Raw genomic sequence first — 17,519 nt, 5'->3', positions numbered from 1 at the left:
GTGGGGGCCTGGAGGGATCTTGAGAGATGGGGGTCTATGACAGTTACACAGGTACAAAGGCATGGGGACACGTATCCTAGTGGATGGAGAAGCATGTGCAAGGTCCCTAAGAAGCGCACCACTGGTCACCAGCCCCTTCTCCCCCAGGCTCTGTGACCTTGGCCTTGTCTTCATGACTGCAGCAGCCTCCTTTTGGGTCTCCCACAGAGGGACAAAGACACTGGGGGGCACAGTACCTGGCTTCTCTTTCTTCTGGGTAGGGGCTCATTCCTCTAGGTATCATCTCACTGGCACTCACCACCCAACCTGCATCAGTGGGCAGAGATGAGCCCCAGCCACAGGCCTGTGCAGCAGGGAGTGCAGGTGACCTCCAGCAAGTGCTTGGGGATTTGGGCGGGATGGTGATGGCCCTTTTTACACCTGGCGTGCTCAATGCCTCCTCCCTCTCTCTGACCTCATCTCTTATCCCTTTTCCCTCACTCATTCTCTCCACCTCCACTGGCCTCGCTGTTCTCCCAACTTAACAAATAAAGCCACATCACAGGGCTGTTCCCTCTGCCTGCCAAGTGGCTCCCCCAGATATGCACACAGCTCATCCCACACACTCTCCAATGCCACCTCCTCAGAGAAGCCCTTCCCGGTCACTTTATCTCCAGAAATACCCATACCATCCCCTCTCCACCTTGCCCTGCTGTTTCCCCTAGAGCACGTATCACCCCCGGGTACATGATACACTCGCTTGTTCACACGTTGATTGTCTCATTCTCTGGCCTGGAGCTTTCCAAGGTCAGGGACCATTCCTAGGTTTGGTTACGGTGAACTTTCTATCACGAGGCCTTGGAAGTGATTACATACTTGTGAAATAAGCAGTTAAGAAATATAGATGATCTCTAAGAGTCCTTGTAGATCTGACCATGCTGGCCCTTGGATATGGCTATGATCCCCCCATAATTTCCAGTGGCCAGGAATGGCCCCAATGTGAGCCTCCCTCAACTCTCTCCACCTCAGGCCCACCTGGCAGGGTCAGGGGTCAGCCTGCCCAGCCTCTCTGGGCACTGAGGTAGAAGAGCCTCAGTTCTGGGCAGGCCCAAGGGATGCCTGTGAATCTCCATTGGCAAATATGCCCCTTCTTTGCAAGGCCTGTGTCTGAATTTCTGAACCAGAAGGTGTTTACAGAAAACATCCCGGATTTGGCGACAAATTCACCCTCAATGAGGAATCCTTAATGAGTCCCCCTGCTGCCCCACACCAGGCGGTTATAGGAAGATTAGCTCTGCCTCTGGTAGTTGAAGACAGCCAGAGGCCAGACAAAAAGGAGGTGCGGCTGTGGCTTCTGGGGGGAGCACCATCTGGGGGCAGAGTCTAGAGGCAGCTGCGGGATGGAGACCAGAGCACTTCCTGCCCTAGATTTACACCCAACTTGCTGTGTGATGAGGCACTGCCCCTCTCTGGTCAAAGTGTGCAGGTGTGAGATGGGGCAATAATGAACTACACAAAGATGTCTACGAAACTAAATCAAGGCAGAGTGTGAGAGGGCTAAATTACGACAAATCAACAGGGGAGAATAAAGCTGGTTACAGTGGCACACGGTTGTGATCCCAGCAGTCTGGGAGGCTGACCCAGGAGGAGTCCAGCCGAGGAAACTTAGTGACTTAAAACTGTCTCTGAAAAAATAAAAATAAAAAAAGACTAGGGATGGAGTTCAGTGAGAAGGCTCTAGATTCAGTTCTCAATACCAGGAAGAAAAAGAAAAAAGTAGGGAAGATAAAAAGCCAGAGTGAGGGAGGCAGGAGGTAGGGTCCTCATCTCCCTCTGAGCCTTGGTGAGCCTGGTGTTTGCAGCTAGACAATGGGGTATGGGCACAGAGAGCTCTAGGGAACCCTCCTATTCCACCTGTCACTGCTTCGGGCTGCCTCTTCCGGGAAGGCCTCTGGAATCCTATGGCAGCGGTGATGCAAGTCCTAGCTCTTACAGGGCTGCATTTCTGGGCCGGCACTCACTGCTCACTGTCAATTTCTCCAGAACCTTCTCTGGGGCTAAGTCAACTACTCTGGGCATTGGATTTTAAAAAGGTTTAATGAGTACTACTTTCTGGGAAAATGTGCAGTGGTTACCGCTTCTTTTCCATCCTGCAGGGAGAGACAGGAAAATTTCTATTCCCTTGTATTAAGAGATTGGAAGTTGAAGTAGACAGAGATTAAATATAAGTCACACTTCCACATAGGCTTTTTTGGTGTTCACTAAACAGGGAGAAAATGATTTATACACCTCCAAACCCTTGATTGCGTCCTTCCATAGTAGATAATTACATAATCACTTATCATTAATTGTCAGAGTTTCCTACCAGGATAAAGTTCCAAGGGGATGAGAATCTTGTTTTTCTCCCTGCTACACTCAGCACCTTAAACTGACCCGCACATATTTTCTCAAGTATTTGAAGAGAGGGAGGGGTAAGTCAGCGTCTCCGGCTGTGCTCTTTCGGGTCTGCAGGGGGCGCTCCAGCCCCGCCCCAACGCCAGGCCCCGCCTCTGACGTCCCATTGATGCTGTGCGGTTGGGCTTACGCGCCGTCTTTCTATCAGTGCGCAAGCGTGCCGGAAGTCCGTCATTGGGGCGCATGCGCAAGGAGAGTCAGCCCAGAGGTGAGCAGTGAGTTCCTGAGCAGAGCTAGAACCGAGCGGCGTGCGAGTCACAGCCCGAGCTGCGGCAGCCATGCTGTCCCCGGAGGCAGAACGGGTGCTGCGATACCTTGTTGAGGTGGAGGAGCTCGCCGAGGAGGTGCTGGCCGACAAGCGGCAGGTGGGAGGCCCTTCTGTGGCCCCGGGGTCCGGGGTCACCGTGAATGGACCTGGCTGGCGGTCTGTCGGCCCCCGACGAGGGCGGCTTGCGATAAGGTCCGGCAGAAGCTTGGCTCGACGTGGTGCATCACTCTTATCCGGCTGGTTTTGAGTGAATGCCTGCTCTGTGCTAGGCGTTCCCTGGTGGTCTTTCCTACCTCTTCCAGATTCTGTCCCAGTATCGCCCTGGGGGGGGGGGTGGTCCCTAAGCACCCGTTTCAAAATGCAGTTGTGCCCTCTGTCACTGATCTGCGAGCTCCGGCCTAACCCAAGGCTATGAGGACACAAGAGGGACAGAGGAGATGCTTGAATGGGGACCGGCGAGAGGGTGCTGGTCCTTACAGGTCGTTTGGACGCACGCTGGGAGTTTACCTATAGTTCTGATTTAAGGGCCGAGTTTTATAAGGAAGGGAGTAGGAGTGGGGATGATGTAACTGGATCTAGGTTATAAAAGGATCCTTGGGGCTGCTGCGTGTAGTATAGAGTACAGGAGGCCAGAGTCGAAGCAAGGAGACCATCAAGGAGCCATTGCCGTAGTCCAGACTCGAGATATATTTGCACCAGGTGGTGGTGATGGAGCGAGTCAGTGGTCCGTAATATACTTGGAAGATGGACTCAGTAGGCCCTGATGATGGTTACCTAAAGAGCTGAGTAAGACGGAGGAGGCAGGCATAGTTCATGACTCCCTCTTATCTGCAGTGAAAAGGCTCCGAAGGCATGGGGAAGCCTGTCAAGTTAAACACTATCAAGGTGTGCGGGATGAGACTGATGAGTTCATAGCAGCTTTGGTTTAATCTGTCAGGTATCTACAGTGTATCAGGCACTGTTAGCTCATTAAGCTCCGTGCTCCAGGCACAAGGTATTTTCCCCCGGATTTAAACCTGGATTTTGTAGCTCCAGAGCCATCACTCTCAAAGCAGATATTGGCACTGCCTCCTCACTTCTGGAGTGGTTGTTGGTTGTGCTAGTGTCTCTACTGCTGCTGTTCCAGTCTAGAATTACTTTTTAAATTTTACTATACTTTTTTTGATTGAATTTTTTTTAGGGGCGGTTAACTTTTTGTTTTTGGTGCTGAGGACCAAACCCAGGGCTTCCAGCTTGCTATGCAAGCATTCTACCTCCGAGCCAAATCCCTGGCCCCCAGTCTAGAATTAGTGGAGGTGGGGTTGTTCTTGTTGTTTTGAGATAGGGTCTTGCTATGTAGTCTAGGCTGGCCTAGAATTTGTTGTGATCCTTCTACATCAGGCTCCCAAGTATGGGATTACAGATGTGCACTGCCATCCCCATTGGGATTTCCTCAGCTGGTTCAGAATTAACTAGAAGAGGCTGGGGAAATAGCTCGGTGGTCTGAGCGCCTCCCTGGCAAGCGCAAAGACCCAGGTTCGATACCCAGTACCTCATACCATGCTGGTCCAAACCACGCTGGCCACTGAAACTGGGAATGGTGGCGCATACCTGTGATCCCAGCACTGGGGAGGCTGAGACAGGAGGATCAATAAGAGTCCAAGCTGCATAGTGAGACCCTGTACCAAATAAATAAATAAATAAATAAATAAATAAATAATTTTAGAAAGAGAATTAACTAGAAGAGCTTGTCTGAAAATAGTTTCTTGGGCCTGGTGAATTACAGTAGCTTAGGGGAGATGGTTTCACTCCTCAGTGTTTCTCAAGTTTGAGTGGATAGTACAGAGTTACCTATTTAGTCAGCAAACATTTCTCAACACCTTCTTAGAACCAGGCCTCTGTGTAAAGTGTGGTCTTTAAGAACTTGGAAGCTTAGTGGGAGGAGAAATGCATTCACACATGAGTTCATTTTAGGAAGCAACCCAGGAGTGGTGTGTCCTCAGCCACTTGTCTGTTGAAAGGTGATAGGTTGGGGCAACAGGTAGCTGAGCTTCCATCTGCTCCTGTTTTCAGATTGTGGACCTTGACACCAAGAGGAATCAGAACCGAGAGGGCCTGAGAGCCCTACAGAAGGATCTTAGCCTCTCTGGTAAGTTGTGACTTCCTTACCGCAGCCCTAGAAAACCTGTTCAGTCTTCCTTTGAAGGCCTTTCTTGTCCCTGGTAGAGACTAGGCAGGCAACCACACATGTGTTACCCAGCCTTGTGGGAAACTGAATTAGGTCGTGGAGGAAAGAGAGCAGATGTTTAGGTCTGACATAGAGACTGTGGCTCAGGGTTTTAGCTGCTCACTTCAATGACCGCTGTTAGCTCCTGGCTCACTGGTAATGGCAGACACTTGTGTGTGTGTGTGTGTGTGTGTGCGCGCGCGCGCGTGTGTGCACACGCACGTGTGTGTAGGGGGTAAAAATGACAGTTCTTACCTTGGTTGCCCTATAGACAAAACCAGCATAAAGTAGATCATTGAAAATTGTTGAGACTGGGTGTGGTGGCATGCACCTGTAATCCCAACCTTGGGAGGCTGTAAACAGGCTGATCACTATGAGTCCAATCTAGTAGTGAGACCCTGACCACCCTGTAGACCCTTCCCTAAAAATACATAAATAAATAAATAAATAAATAAAATAAATTGTGACATAGCAAATGGTGGTATTGGAGGGGTGTTAAGAATATGGGAAGAAGGAGGGAATGGGCTCTTGAGGTGAACCAAGTGGCTGTGAGGGTGAGGAGGGGCCTGAATTGAGCCTGAGGAGATGGACAATAACCAAGTGATAATGAAGGGCCTTGAAGGCCATGAGACGACTTTGTGTTTTATTTAAAGTCCACTGGGATGTACAGAACCTCACCAAGTAAAATCCAGGGTTATCCTGCAAGATGGTGTAACCCAGGCCCCCATGGACTTGCCAGTCTTCTGTCCTCTTACTCATTGACTCACACTGGAACTTGTTCCTGATACCCAAGCACACTATATAGATCCTTGCTGTTCCTGTTTCCTCTGCCTAATTCCCCTTCCCTAGATAAACTCTCGCTTTCTTCAGGTCTTTGCCTAATATCACATAATCAGTGAGGCCTGGAACAACTGGGTATAAGTAGCAAGTCCCTCTAGTCTGTGTCTCTTACTTAGCTTTATTTTTCACTACATCCCTTAGCAGTCTTTGCTTATTCCCTGTCCTCCAGTGAAATGTGAGCTCCATGAGGGCAGGAACTCTGCTTTATTCTCCTGTATTCTCACCATCTTCAATGCCGGATAGTAAGTCAGTGCTCAAAAGCTACTTGGAGGAGGCCGAGGAGATGGCTCAATAGAATAAGCACTTGCCTGGCAAGAGCAGAGGTCTGAGTTCAACTCCCAATTCCACACACACAAAAAAAACTACTCGTTGGAGAATGGGTGTGGTGGTGCACACCTGTGATCCCAGCATTTGGGAGTGTGAGGCAGGAAGACCGCCATGAGTTCAAGGCCAACCTGGGCTACATAGTGAACTCAAGGCCAGCCTGTACACAGTCATATTCTGTCTCCATAAGAAAGAAAAAAAAAAGAAGTGCTTGTTGAATAAATGATCATTTGCCATTTCAGAAGATGTGATGGTTTGCTTCGGGAGTATGTTCATCAAGATGCCTCATTCTCAGACCAAGGACATGATTGAGAAAGGTAATGCTGCCGGTGGCTGGGTCATGGGTCTCTCCATTTTTCCCATCTGCCTGGCCTTAACCTGGAATTGAGATTCAGGCTTTGGCCAATTTGATGGAAGACCAAAATTCTCTGTTACAGGGTCCATACTGATATGGATAAGAGTGTGTGTGTCTAGCAGAGTACTTGTGTAGCAGGGAAGAGTGGATTGGTTACAAAAAACAGAAAACCCAACAAACTGAGGCTTGAGGAAGTATGGTTTTTCATACCCTTGTAGTAGAGACTGGGTTAAAAATGGCAATTTTGGGGGAGCAAACCTTTAGGGGAGTGATGGTGCACGTATCAGAGCTCTCAGTAATGACAGCCAGCCAGCTGTAGCACATGTACTGTAGGTTTGCCACCACTGCTTTAGGCTGTGCCACAGCTTGGGGACCCAGCCTTACCTAAGTCTTGGAAGCCGTAAGATTCTGGAACTCTTTGGAAAAATATCACAAGGGTCCGGGATCTGGTGCTGGGCCCTGCTGGCCCACAAATGTGACCTAGTCACTGTATCTAGTGGGTTTCTAGGACATCTTCAGGGCTCTGAGCACCAGGAAATAATTCCATGGGTTCTCAGGGATTGACACAGACTAGGCAAGCTCACAAGGCATGGCTTATTTACAAAGAACAGTAAAGCCAGAGTCCAGAGCCCAGAGTGTGGCCATTCAGGACTCCTGTCAGAAAGGATGAAAGTCTGGGAAGGCAGACTAGCTAGAAGATGTCTTAGAGCAGATGGAATGTCACTTAGCGGTCAGTGGGTCCCCAGGCTCTGCCATCATGCCACTATGTAGCCCATGACCATCAGTGTGACCTTTTTGTTTACTCAGGTTGAGCTGGAACATTTAGGGCTTGCTCACTGTTATTTGAAGTCATGTTTCCACAGTTGTGCTTTTCTGAAAACTCCATGTCTTGATGGACTTGTGTTTGTAAGATTCCCTCAGCCATCTCCGGGTCTGCTGAGTCCTCATTATGCTCCCACAGTTAACTTTTGTGTGATTTGCTGTGGGAAGCGGGCCTCGGGGTCTGATGCTGCTGCCCATGCGCTGCCATCCCAGTGTATGGTGCATAGTGAGAAAAAGACCATTAGGCCCGGAGTGAAGAGGGCTGCGCCGGCGCTGAGTGGGCAGGGCAGGACCTGTCTCTCCAGCCTTTAGTCCCTTGCTCCTAAGGGGCTGAGGGAGGCTGGTGTCCCCCCTGTCTGGGTCCCTCTCTCCAATGTACAGCTTTGTTCTCTGTTTGCCTGCTTCATTTTCAGATCAGGACCACCTGGATAAAGAAATAGAAAAACTTCGGAAACAACTTAAAGTGAAAGTCAACCGCCTTTTTGAGGCTCAAGGTATTGGCTTGGGAAAACTAGGAACTAAGAGGGCAGAGAACTGGCAGTACCTACTGGGAAGGGCTGCAGTGGGAAGCCCCCAAGAGGTGGGTGGTAGCTAGGGTGTGCACGGGCTAGAGGGGGAGACAGTAGGCAGTGGTTGTCTGTGGCTACTGAGAGGTGGGATGCACAGGGAGGCTAGAGGGTCTTATCCCTAACACAGCTTCTTTGCCACATACCAGGCCTACAATGGTCTCACACTGAATGCCAGGCTAGCTTTAACAGGAATCTTAGCAGGCCTCAGGGGCCAACAGTAGAGCTGAAGTTTTGGTGGTCTCTCAGCAGCCCTAACTTCAAAGGTTGTCCATTGTGAAGGACTCTCTTTGACATAAGAGTAATTATCTTTATTTTAGCTAAATCTGGCCCTATTTCCATGTATTGATAGAGCTGGCTGGGGCTTTTCCTTATCCCTTCAGTTGGCTTTAAGCAATGCAAACCAGTTTGGCCAAAGTGCTGAAGTGTAGTCTTTGAAGCAAAGGAGCAGGTCGTGTTACCCCGCCCCACAGCTCCCCAAAAAGTGAGCTAGGTGGGAGGGAGAGCTGTGCATGGGGTCATACAAGGGATTGAGCCTCCAGAAAAGAGGCTATGACTTCCTGGGGCATAAAATGTTACACAGAGCTGAAGCACTGACCCCAAAATGCTAGATACTACTTCAAGGTGTGTTACGCAGATTACTCCTACATATCCTCTCTGCATATTGCAGAGGTGATTTCCGGCCTCCTATCTAGCCCAGCTTACAGCACTCACCTGCTTCCTCGCAGTCGCTCATCCCTGAGCCACGCTCATCACGAATTAATAGCATCTGGGCTCAGCCTTGGGTCGGGCCTGTGTTCCAGTTAACTCATCCTAGCTGTACTTAGGACGCCCTTGGCTCCCCCAGCTGGGGTATGTAATTGTTTCTGTATCATGGGTTGCACTGAAGTGTAGATTGGAATTAACTTCTAGAATTTCAATAACTTTCCTTTGGGATTCTAAATATAAACTTCCTGGGCTGCAATGAGAGAGATTCAGGAAGGGCTTTCTAGAGTCCATGGCCTCCGAGGGAGCTGATGAGTGTCACCCAGTGTGCACCAGGTCTCAGGCTTTTTCCTCTCAGACTATGGGGCAGGCCTGGCAGCATAAACACAGTACTAACCCCTTTGCTGGGCTGACACTGGAGCTAACAGTATGTGGGGCAGTGGGAGGCCAGGCCTGTTCATGCGTTGTCTTCTCCCTACAGGCAAACCGGAGCTGAAGGGCTTTAACTTGAACCCACTCAATCAGGATGAGCTTAGAGCTCTCAAGGTCATCTTGAAAGGATGAGACTTCAGTGCCAAGATGGGGACCCACAGCTACCATCTCCCCTGCAGTTGCGGAGACCCCAGTACTTTTGGCCTTGAAACCTGCAAGGACAGATTGGCCCTGCAAGGGCACAGACATCAGGAGTCTGGTGTGGCTCTTGCACAAAGCTTTTAGCGCTTGACTGCTCTGTGGTATCAGGGACCCTTCAGCGTGTCCCTGTGTGCTGTTCCTGATTCCTGGGGCTTGGTGGACACAAGACCTATTGACAGGGCCTGGCAGCCAACAGTAGGTGTGGGTGTGAGAATTACTGTAGCAGGCGCTTCTCAACATTGGCCTGCTGTCTAGATGGGCACAGGGGAAGGCGCGGGATGGAGCAGGAGCCTCCGGCTGGCATTCCTCAGAAGAGAGAGGCGGAGGCTGTTGGGGGCAGTGAGTGGCAGGAGTGGACCAGAGCAAGGGACAGGCTGATGCAAGAAGCACAGACTGGCTGCCCCATGTTATACAGGGTCTGGGGCAGACACCTTGCCCAATGCCTCCAGGTCTGGTCTTACCTGCTGCTTACTAGCCCATGACTACTCTTGGGCAGATGAGCCTTGCTGAAGTGGCCCTGGGAGGCCCAGCGGGTTACTTGCCTGCTGCTCTGTTAGTGTCATCCCCTGCTTTTGTGGTCTGAGATCCTGGTGTTTGTACTGTCGGGACAGAACTTTCCTGTGTGCTCTTTAAGGGCTTAATAAATTTTATTTAAATAAGCAACTTATAGTCTTTTATCTGAGGGCATAACTCTTCTTTTAGAGTACCCCACCTGCATAGAGGTGGCAGCTTAGGTAGATGACAAGTGACAAAATGGAGAGGGCATACCTCAATTGTTTTTGTTCCAAGTGTCCCATAGTTATATAGAAAAATAGGCTTAAGTTTTCTTTTTTATTTTTTATTTTTTTTTATGTATTTGGTATAGGGTTTCACTATGCAGCTCAGACTCACAGTGATCCTCCTTTTTTTGGCCTCCACAGCACTGGGATTACAGGTGTGTACCACCGTGCCCAGTCTTGGTGGCAGGCTTGGGCTAGCCAAATAGCTCAACGGATTAAAGCACCTGCAAGCAGGTACAGGGGCTGGGGGTTTGATCCCTGGGCCTGCCATGCCAGCCCTACCTTCGGGGTACACTGAGATGGCAATTGAGACTAGGTGTGGTGGCGCACGCCTGTAATCCCAGCTCTTAGGAGGCTGTAAACAGGTGGCTCACTATGAGTCTGATTTAGTAGTGAGAACCTGAACACCCTGTAGACCCTTCCCTAAAAAAATAAAAAATAAGCAAAGTTTGCTTGGTGGCAGGCTCAGTGTGCCTGGGGGCGGGGCTGGCGCAGCAGGTGGTGCCGGGGATCGAACTAGGTCTCTGCACTTAACTAGGCTGGCATTTAGTCTGCTGAGCTATCTCACCAGCCCTTAAGTTGTGTTTTTTTTTGTTTTGTTTTGTTTTTTTGGTGGAACCAGGGTTTGAACTTAGGCCCTTGCACTTGCCAGGGAATCGCTTATTCCACTAAGCCATCTTCCCAGCCCCAAGTTTTTCAAAAGGTGATAAAATAGATTACATTGACTCTCCTGTCTTAAAATGCTGATTCAGAAAATGTTTAAAAATGTAGGTGTTGGGCTGGGGTGATAGTTTGGCCATCCTAAGCACCTGCCTGGCAAGCACAAGGACCCAGGTTCCACCCCCAGTTCCACATGCCATGGTGGCCGCAGAGATAAGGTGTGGTGGCCCACGCCTGTAATCCCAGCGCTGGAGAGGCTCAGTCTGGAGGATCACTACAAGTCTGAGCTGCCTAGTGAGACCCTGCACCAAATAAATAAAAGATTAAATAATTATGTTTTTTTAAATAATGTAGGTGTCCATCAAGCAGAATACCACATAATCCAAATTTGGCCCAGACCTACAGTGTTACATCTTAAAGAGTTTTGGAATTCCCCCTGTGATGACCCTAAGAGCCAGGTGGGGTTTGGACAGCTGTGTGTCCTGCCTGTGGGGACCTGGTTAAGGGAATCTGGGCTTCCGAGTGGGCTGCTCACGGCCCGGCAGAGAGGAGCAGCTCTCAGAGTGCTGAGGTGAACAAGCTCCAGGATGTAAGTGATAAAAGCAAGGGCAGAACAGGTGTCCCATCTGCCTAACTGTGACGTTGCATGGCTCTGTGGGCAGGAAGAAAAGAGTTGGGGCATGAAGGTGAAAAGAAAGATTTTGAACTTTGAACCATATGGATATGTTGCATATTTTACAATACAAATGTAAAAATTAGAAATTTGCAGGATTCCCTGATGGGTGCTATCTGTTACGTTTGCCTGGGTTACAGTTTCTCTTGAAACATGCCTAACTCCCTGGTAGGGTGGATGCCAGGCCCAAAAGCCACTCAGTTTTTAAAAAAAATTTCTGTGTATTTAGTATAGGGTCGCACTACACAGCTTGAACTTGTAGTGATCGTCCTGTTTTGAGCCTCCCCAACCAGGGATTATAGACATGTGCCACCCAGCCTGGTCTCGTGCGGGGCAGGGCCAGTGCAGCATGTGGTGGTGGGGTTGAACACTGGTCTTTGTGCTTGCCTACACAGGTGTTTATAGACCACTGACCTATCTCCGCAGCCCATAGTCACTTATTTTTTGGGGGGGTTTTGTTGTTGTTGGGTGTGTGTGTGTGTGTGTGTGTGTGTGTGTATACAGAAAATGGAACCTAGACCCTTAGCAGTGAGCTAAGTCTCCAGTCCTTTTATTTTTTATTTTGAGGTAGCATCTCACCAAGTTGCCCAAACCTAGGCTGGAGCTTGCAGTTTTCCTGCCTCAGCCTCCCCAGCGCTGGGATCACAGGTGTACACCATCACACCTGGCTCAGTGCTTTCTCCTGGCAGTGGAGCCTGGCGGGCTGCACAGACTTGCCTCAGGGATGGAGGGAAGTCCCTGGTTCTGGCGGAGTAGCTCCACTCCGGCTTCCTGAGGGCAGCTGGCTCACTTCTGGGATCTGCCAGTATTATCTCTAAAAACTGATGTGGGTTTAGCCTAGATAGGTTCTGCCATTTGAAACCAGAACTGCCCAGAGCAGGGAGTGGCAGTGGGAGCTGCCCGAGACTTAGCTGACAGTGAAACGCATTTTTGTGAGATCTGCACTAAGCACCAATCCTCACCTTGCCCACCTGGCTCACTGGTTTTCGGATGGTGCCAGTGGAATCATGGGTTCTCTGAACGTAAGGTCAGGGTTCTGCAGAGGAGAGGCTATGTTTAGGGCTCAGCACTTGGCCAGACTTTCAGTAAACAGTGTAACAACTGCTTGCTTTGTGGCTCACAGACAGGTTTGCTAGCTTTAGGCACCCTTTCAGCTGACCTGAGACATGAGAGGCTAAAGCCAGGAGGACGTGGCTGATGCCAACAGCATCCCCTGAGCCAGGCCTGGGGCTGCTGACTCCAAGCAAGGCCTGGGCTCATTTATTAGATGGGATCTTTGCCGGGGAGCAGAATTTACTGTACTTGTCTTCTTTGGGCCCAGTCACCAAGCCAGTCTGTCAAGGTTAAAGCCTGTCCAGGCCCGGGATTGGCTGCCTCCTAGCGCAGCCTCCTAGCCAGCAAAAGTGCTGCCAGGCTGGAAGGAGGGAGAGGAATTTGATGAAGTGCACTGGCAGGAATTGGGGAGAGGCCAGGGTGGACCTTCCAGACCCTCTTCCAGCATGCCAGGATCAACTGGAAGCTTTCTTCTGGGCTTGAAGGGAGCAGAACAGATGCTGCAGCTGGTTTTTCCGATCATTGATGCAGCCTAAAAGGGAAATAAGGTGTTGGCTAGGCAATGGGGCGGGGGTGGGTTGCATCCTGGGTCCACTCCTGAAGTGCCCTGGTGCTCAGCAGGTCATTTACCTCCAAGCATCAGTTTTCTCAGCCAAGGTAAGGACCCACCTTATGCAGTGGACAGGGATTTATCAGGAAACCTGGCACCTACTGGGGCTTACCTCAGACAGAGGGTATCAGGTGCTGGACTCAGGAGCTCCAGCCCTCATGAGAATGGTATGCATGAAAAATAGCAGGCTTGAGGAGGTTAAGTGATTTGCCCCAATTTCCAAAAGTAGCAGAGCTGGGTCTTGAACCCAGGCTGTCTGGTGCCAGAGCCACACTCCCAGCCCCCATGCCCCCCGCCAGGCTTTCCTCCCCATTTTGCTCAGTGGAAATTATTAAAGCTAGTACAGTGCCTGACACCTAACAGGTAAACATTAGCTTTCTTCTCTTTCCCAGCTTCTGTGCTGGGCTTAACTGACTGAGAGAGGAGGCCAACAAGTGGCCCCTGACATACAAGTATGTCCCAGGTGTCATGCTCGGGTGACCTGTGGAGGTGCCACCACTCCCAGCATGGTCAGGGCTGCCACCTCCTGCTTGCTGTCAGCTGGTCCTTAAGGCAGCTCCACAGCATTTCATTTGTGGGCACACTGATGGCATCTGTACATGTGGCCACAAGTGCTGACCTGAAGGTACGTGCCATCTGTCTTAGCACCCAAAAGCCCTGTGCCTGCCTCAGAGGAATTGAGTGAACTGAAGCCCCACTATGTGTGTCTCCAGGGTTCTTAAAAGTGAGTTCCATGGCATCCTAACTTTTAAGTGTTGGGCTCATTTCTAATGCCAGATCTTCATGACCAAAGCAAACCCCATCTTGGACTTCCACACGTATCTCTAAGTTATCTGACCTTTCCACCTAGATAACCCTGAACACATCTCCAGCTCAGTCCTCTATCATCAATACCACCCCAACCCCAAAGGAATTTCCTCCTGTGTTTACCACTATCCACCAAAACACTGGACTAGAAACTTGGAAATAATTCTAGAGATTTCTGGGCCGGCAAGATAGCTCAGCAGACTAAGTGCTTGCTTAGGTTAGTGCAGGGGCCAGAGTTCAGCTGACTGTTTTCTTTCTTTTTTCTTTTTTTTTTTTTCTTGCGGAACCAGGGATTGAACTCAGGCCTTTGCGCTTGCCGGGGAAGCACTTACTCCACTGAGCCATCTCCCCAGCCCCTTAGCTGACTGTTTTCTATCTGTGCTATTCAAATGGGTGAACCCAAGAACCATTAGCCTCAATATTGGCAGGCGACTGTCCCCAGACATGGCTGTAACAGTTCCTCCCATTCCTATACATACAGCTCTGCAAGGTGACTTTGTTATTCTCCCCAAGAGGTGACTCCTGTTTCCTCACCCTGTAACTCCAGGCTGGCCACACGAATTGCTCTGACAATGGAATATAACCCCAATGGAATGGGGGTCTGAGCCTCTGTCTTGAGGCTTTGCCATGTGAATCCTAGGCCAACCATACTGGGAAGCCAATGGCCACGTGGAGGAAGAGGCCTAGCAGACATGTAACATCAGTCCCACTTGGAGAAGGAGGCTTCCCTAAGTCAGCGCATGTCTGTGAAGCTGCCAGGGGTCTGCACCCCTGTGTGCGTGACCAGAAGAGACAGGAAGAATCATGAGCAAAGAAAACAGCTGTTTTCAGCTGCTGGGCTTGAGGAGGGTGTGTGGCACAGCAGTAGTTAACAGCATCGCCTGGAGCTTGGCAGATGCGCAGCTATCGGCCCGTCAGCTTTCCAGGTGACTATGCACATTAAACCTGGAGAAGCGTCATAGTCACCCACCAAAACCGGACGTGGCAGACTTGGGGGTCTGCTGTGGAGAGCAAATCATAACCCCTTTTTCCTTGTCCTGCTCCAGGTACATGGCCTAACACACCAAGCTTTCTCGCCACTGGGATGACAAGGAGGGTGGGGAGTGTTCTTCCCTTTTGGAATGAAAAATCAGAGGCTTGAAGAGAAAGCATTGGCGCTTGGGGTTAGCTGTTTCTTCCTCCCTGAGACATGGACACAGTGTCTGGAACCCTTGCAACCATAAGGCAAAAACCATGATCAAACCCAACCTGCTGAGTGCAGCAGGGCAGAAGAGGAAGGACCTGGGTCCCTGGAGGATCGTGACCTTGTCGGCCTGCATGGCCTGCCTAAGACTTCCTGTGAAACAATCAGCCTTTCTCTATTTAACTATTCGGTGGTGTTTCAGTTACATGAAGCCAAATCCAGTCCTAAATCACCCCAAACCCTGAAAAACATAAAATTTGTTCTTATCATCAAAGAAAAATAATCACCATAAAATACAACTAAAAAAGCAAATGACAAACCCAGGAAAATATTCACAGTATGTTTAACAGAGGGGTAATATCTTTAGCATACTAATGTACAAAACTTTGATAAATTTAGAAAACTCTAAGCAACCCCTAAAAAAATAGACTGGATGGCTTACAAGAGGAGAAATACAAGGTAAAAATCTGAAACCTCAGCAGTGCTCACTGAACTGCATGTGGGACAATAGAGTCAGCATTTTTCACCTATCAATTTGGCATAAATTTTTCTTCTTTTTTAATTAAAAACTGGCAAATTGGAGTATTCTTTCTGGAAAGCAGTTTGGGTGTAGCCAAGTCTAATCCTTTGATCCACTAATTATGCTTCTAGGAATCTGTCCTAGCAAAATAGCCAGAATTGCAGTTGAGTTTTATAGGAAAGGGTACTCATCATGGTATTTTTTTTATTCATTTATGTATTCGGTACAGAGTCTCACTACGCAGCTCAGACTTGTAGTGATCCTCCTGTTTTCAGCCTCCCCAGTACTAGGGTTGCACAAGTGGTCCCCAGCTCAGCACTCCCTTGGGGCAGGGCAGGCGTGGCGTGAGGGACTAGGAATTGAACCCTGGTCCCTGCCCTTGCCAAAGCAGGTGCTTAGTCCACTGAGCTAGCTCACTGGCTCTATGGTATTATATTTATGAAAGTAAGAAAAAGAGAAGTGTGTCAACCGGCCAATTATAAGAAATTGGCTTGGTAAATGTTGGCATCTAGAGACTAGAACGTTTTGCTGCCCATAGTGATTTTGTTCTTAATTCTGCTAAGGTGCAGGAGAGTTGAGCTAGCAACATTCAAAGTTTTAGAGTCAGACAGACTAGGAGTCCTCCTCACGTATGACGGAGACCTCAGCAGTCTAGGGAACCTCTGGAGAGCTTTCCTCATCTCTACAATGAGCATGAAAGCCGCTGAAAGGCGAAATGAGTTAACATGTGTAAAATGTTTGGTTCAAACTTGGCTAAGCAGCACTTCCAAGTGGGAGGTTCTTAATATTCTTGGATGGAAAAGTGGGACTCAAAACTCCAGCCCAATGCCAAGTTTATGAGTATATGCATTTTTTTTTTAAACTAGAAGGAAATGCGCCAGATTGTTAAAGATGGTTGTGTCTGGATGTTCTTTAAAATTTCCTTCTTTAGTTTTCAAATATTCTACAATGAGCGTGAATAATTTTTATAATCAGGGAAATTTTTCACTTTTTCCAAACCAGCTTTAAGTACAAGCCCTGAGGTCTGTCATTTCTTTTAATAATAAGGAATAGATGTTTTGGGTTGTTTCCCACCTGGCCTTTTGAAATCCCCCTCCTGACAGATAAATAGTATCTGTAGGAGCCAGGCGGCGTCCTAGGCATATACAGAGACTATTGCATCTCCACTGGACAGGTGAAACAGAGATCCAGACCTCGCCTGAGATCACACAGCTGCTGAGCTGCACATTGACGTCATCACAGTGCTAGGCCAGATGCCTCCTGCACTGCCTGGCACCTCCCAGGACGTTCCTGGCGCCCACCTGCCCTGCATACCAAGGTGTGTGTTGGTCATGAAGTTTCCTGTCCCCGGCAGGTCAGGGGCCCCCTCCTCTCTGCTCACAGGACCATCATTCCACATGAGGTCAAAGCCTCCAATTCGCTTTTCCTTTCCTGTGAGCCTGGACCAAGGAGAGACACAGGGTTAAGGAAGGTGCAGCTAGTGGGACCAGGTCTCCCTCCTGGGACTGTACCGGCTCCCGGCCTTCCAGATCTCTTTTTGTGCCCAACTAAATGTTTCCTGGTGACTAAACCTATTGGTTTCTGAGGGTCATCCTGGAAGCCCACACACTTACCACAGCAACATGCCCCTGATTTGTGATTTCTGGTATAGTTTTCTCCCAAACTAAAAACATGGTGGAGGTAGCACTAGGTCCATCATACCCTTTATTGTGTCCTCAGCATGTGGCACAGGCCTGGCCACCTCAGGGGCCCAAGTGCTTCTTGAATGAATAAGCATCCATTTCGCCTTTCAGTCCAAGAGTGCCTCAGTTTTTGTTTTAAGGATCCCCCACCCCACCCCGGGGTGGGGTGGACACTACCCCAGGGGAGGTGAGCATAAGACCTAGGCCTGAACAGAGTCATGATGAGTGGTCCAGGAATTAGCATGTGGCTCAACCCCAGCACTGAGAATTAGCCCGCTAGCTTTGGCTGGAATAATTGGGAAAAATCTGATGAGAGAGAGAGAGAGAGAGAGAGAGAGAGAGAGAGAAGAGAAGAGAAGAGAAGAGAAGAGAAGAGAAGAGAAGAGAAGAGAAGAGAAGA

The 17,519-nt window shown here is 49.4% G+C and overlaps 2 protein-coding genes across 9 annotated transcripts in view; one reads left to right on the top strand and one right to left on the bottom strand.

The window, feature by feature from the left end:
* Positions 1–2,624: 2,624 nt before the first annotated feature.
* Positions 2,625–9,864, top strand: Pdrg1 (p53 and DNA damage regulated 1). 2 transcript variants are annotated; one of them, XM_023714904.1, is made up of 5 exons: positions 2,625–2,798; positions 4,754–4,829; positions 6,314–6,388; positions 7,662–7,742; positions 9,001–9,864. In XM_023714904.1, the coding sequence occupies exons 1-5, from the start codon at positions 2,712–2,714 to the stop codon at positions 9,081–9,083; spliced, it is 402 nt and encodes a 133-aa protein (XP_023570672.1). In that variant the 5' UTR covers positions 2,625–2,711; the 3' UTR covers positions 9,084–9,864. The 2 variants fall into 2 exon arrangements, with proteins under 2 accessions (XP_023570672.1, XP_023570673.1); XM_023714905.1 differs by lacking the exon at positions 9,001–9,864 and adding an exon at positions 8,198–8,253.
* Positions 9,865–12,652: 2,788 nt separating this feature from the next.
* Positions 12,653–17,519, bottom strand: part of Ttll9 (tubulin tyrosine ligase like 9) — a 59,371-nt gene continuing 54,504 nt past the window's right edge. For 6 of the 7 annotated variants that reach the window (XM_023714897.1, XM_023714901.1, XM_023714899.1 and 3 more), the window contains 2 exons: positions 16,752–16,876; positions 12,653–12,849 (listed from right to left, as the gene is read on the bottom strand). In XM_023714897.1, the coding sequence (XP_023570665.1) occupies positions 12,773–12,849; positions 16,752–16,876 (202 nt within the window). In that variant the 3' untranslated portion in view covers positions 12,653–12,772. Of the gene's footprint in view, positions 12,850–16,738; positions 16,877–17,519 lie in introns of all 7 variants that reach the window. The other variant, XM_023714898.1, reaches the window with a different exon arrangement.

The sequence above is a fragment of the Octodon degus genome, unplaced genomic scaffold, assembly GCF_000260255.1.
Source record: "Octodon degus isolate 3935 unplaced genomic scaffold, OctDeg1.0 scaffold00037, whole genome shotgun sequence".
NCBI lineage: Eukaryota > Metazoa > Chordata > Mammalia > Rodentia > Octodontidae > Octodon > Octodon degus.
This window is presented reverse-complemented; position numbering and strand designations above follow the sequence as displayed.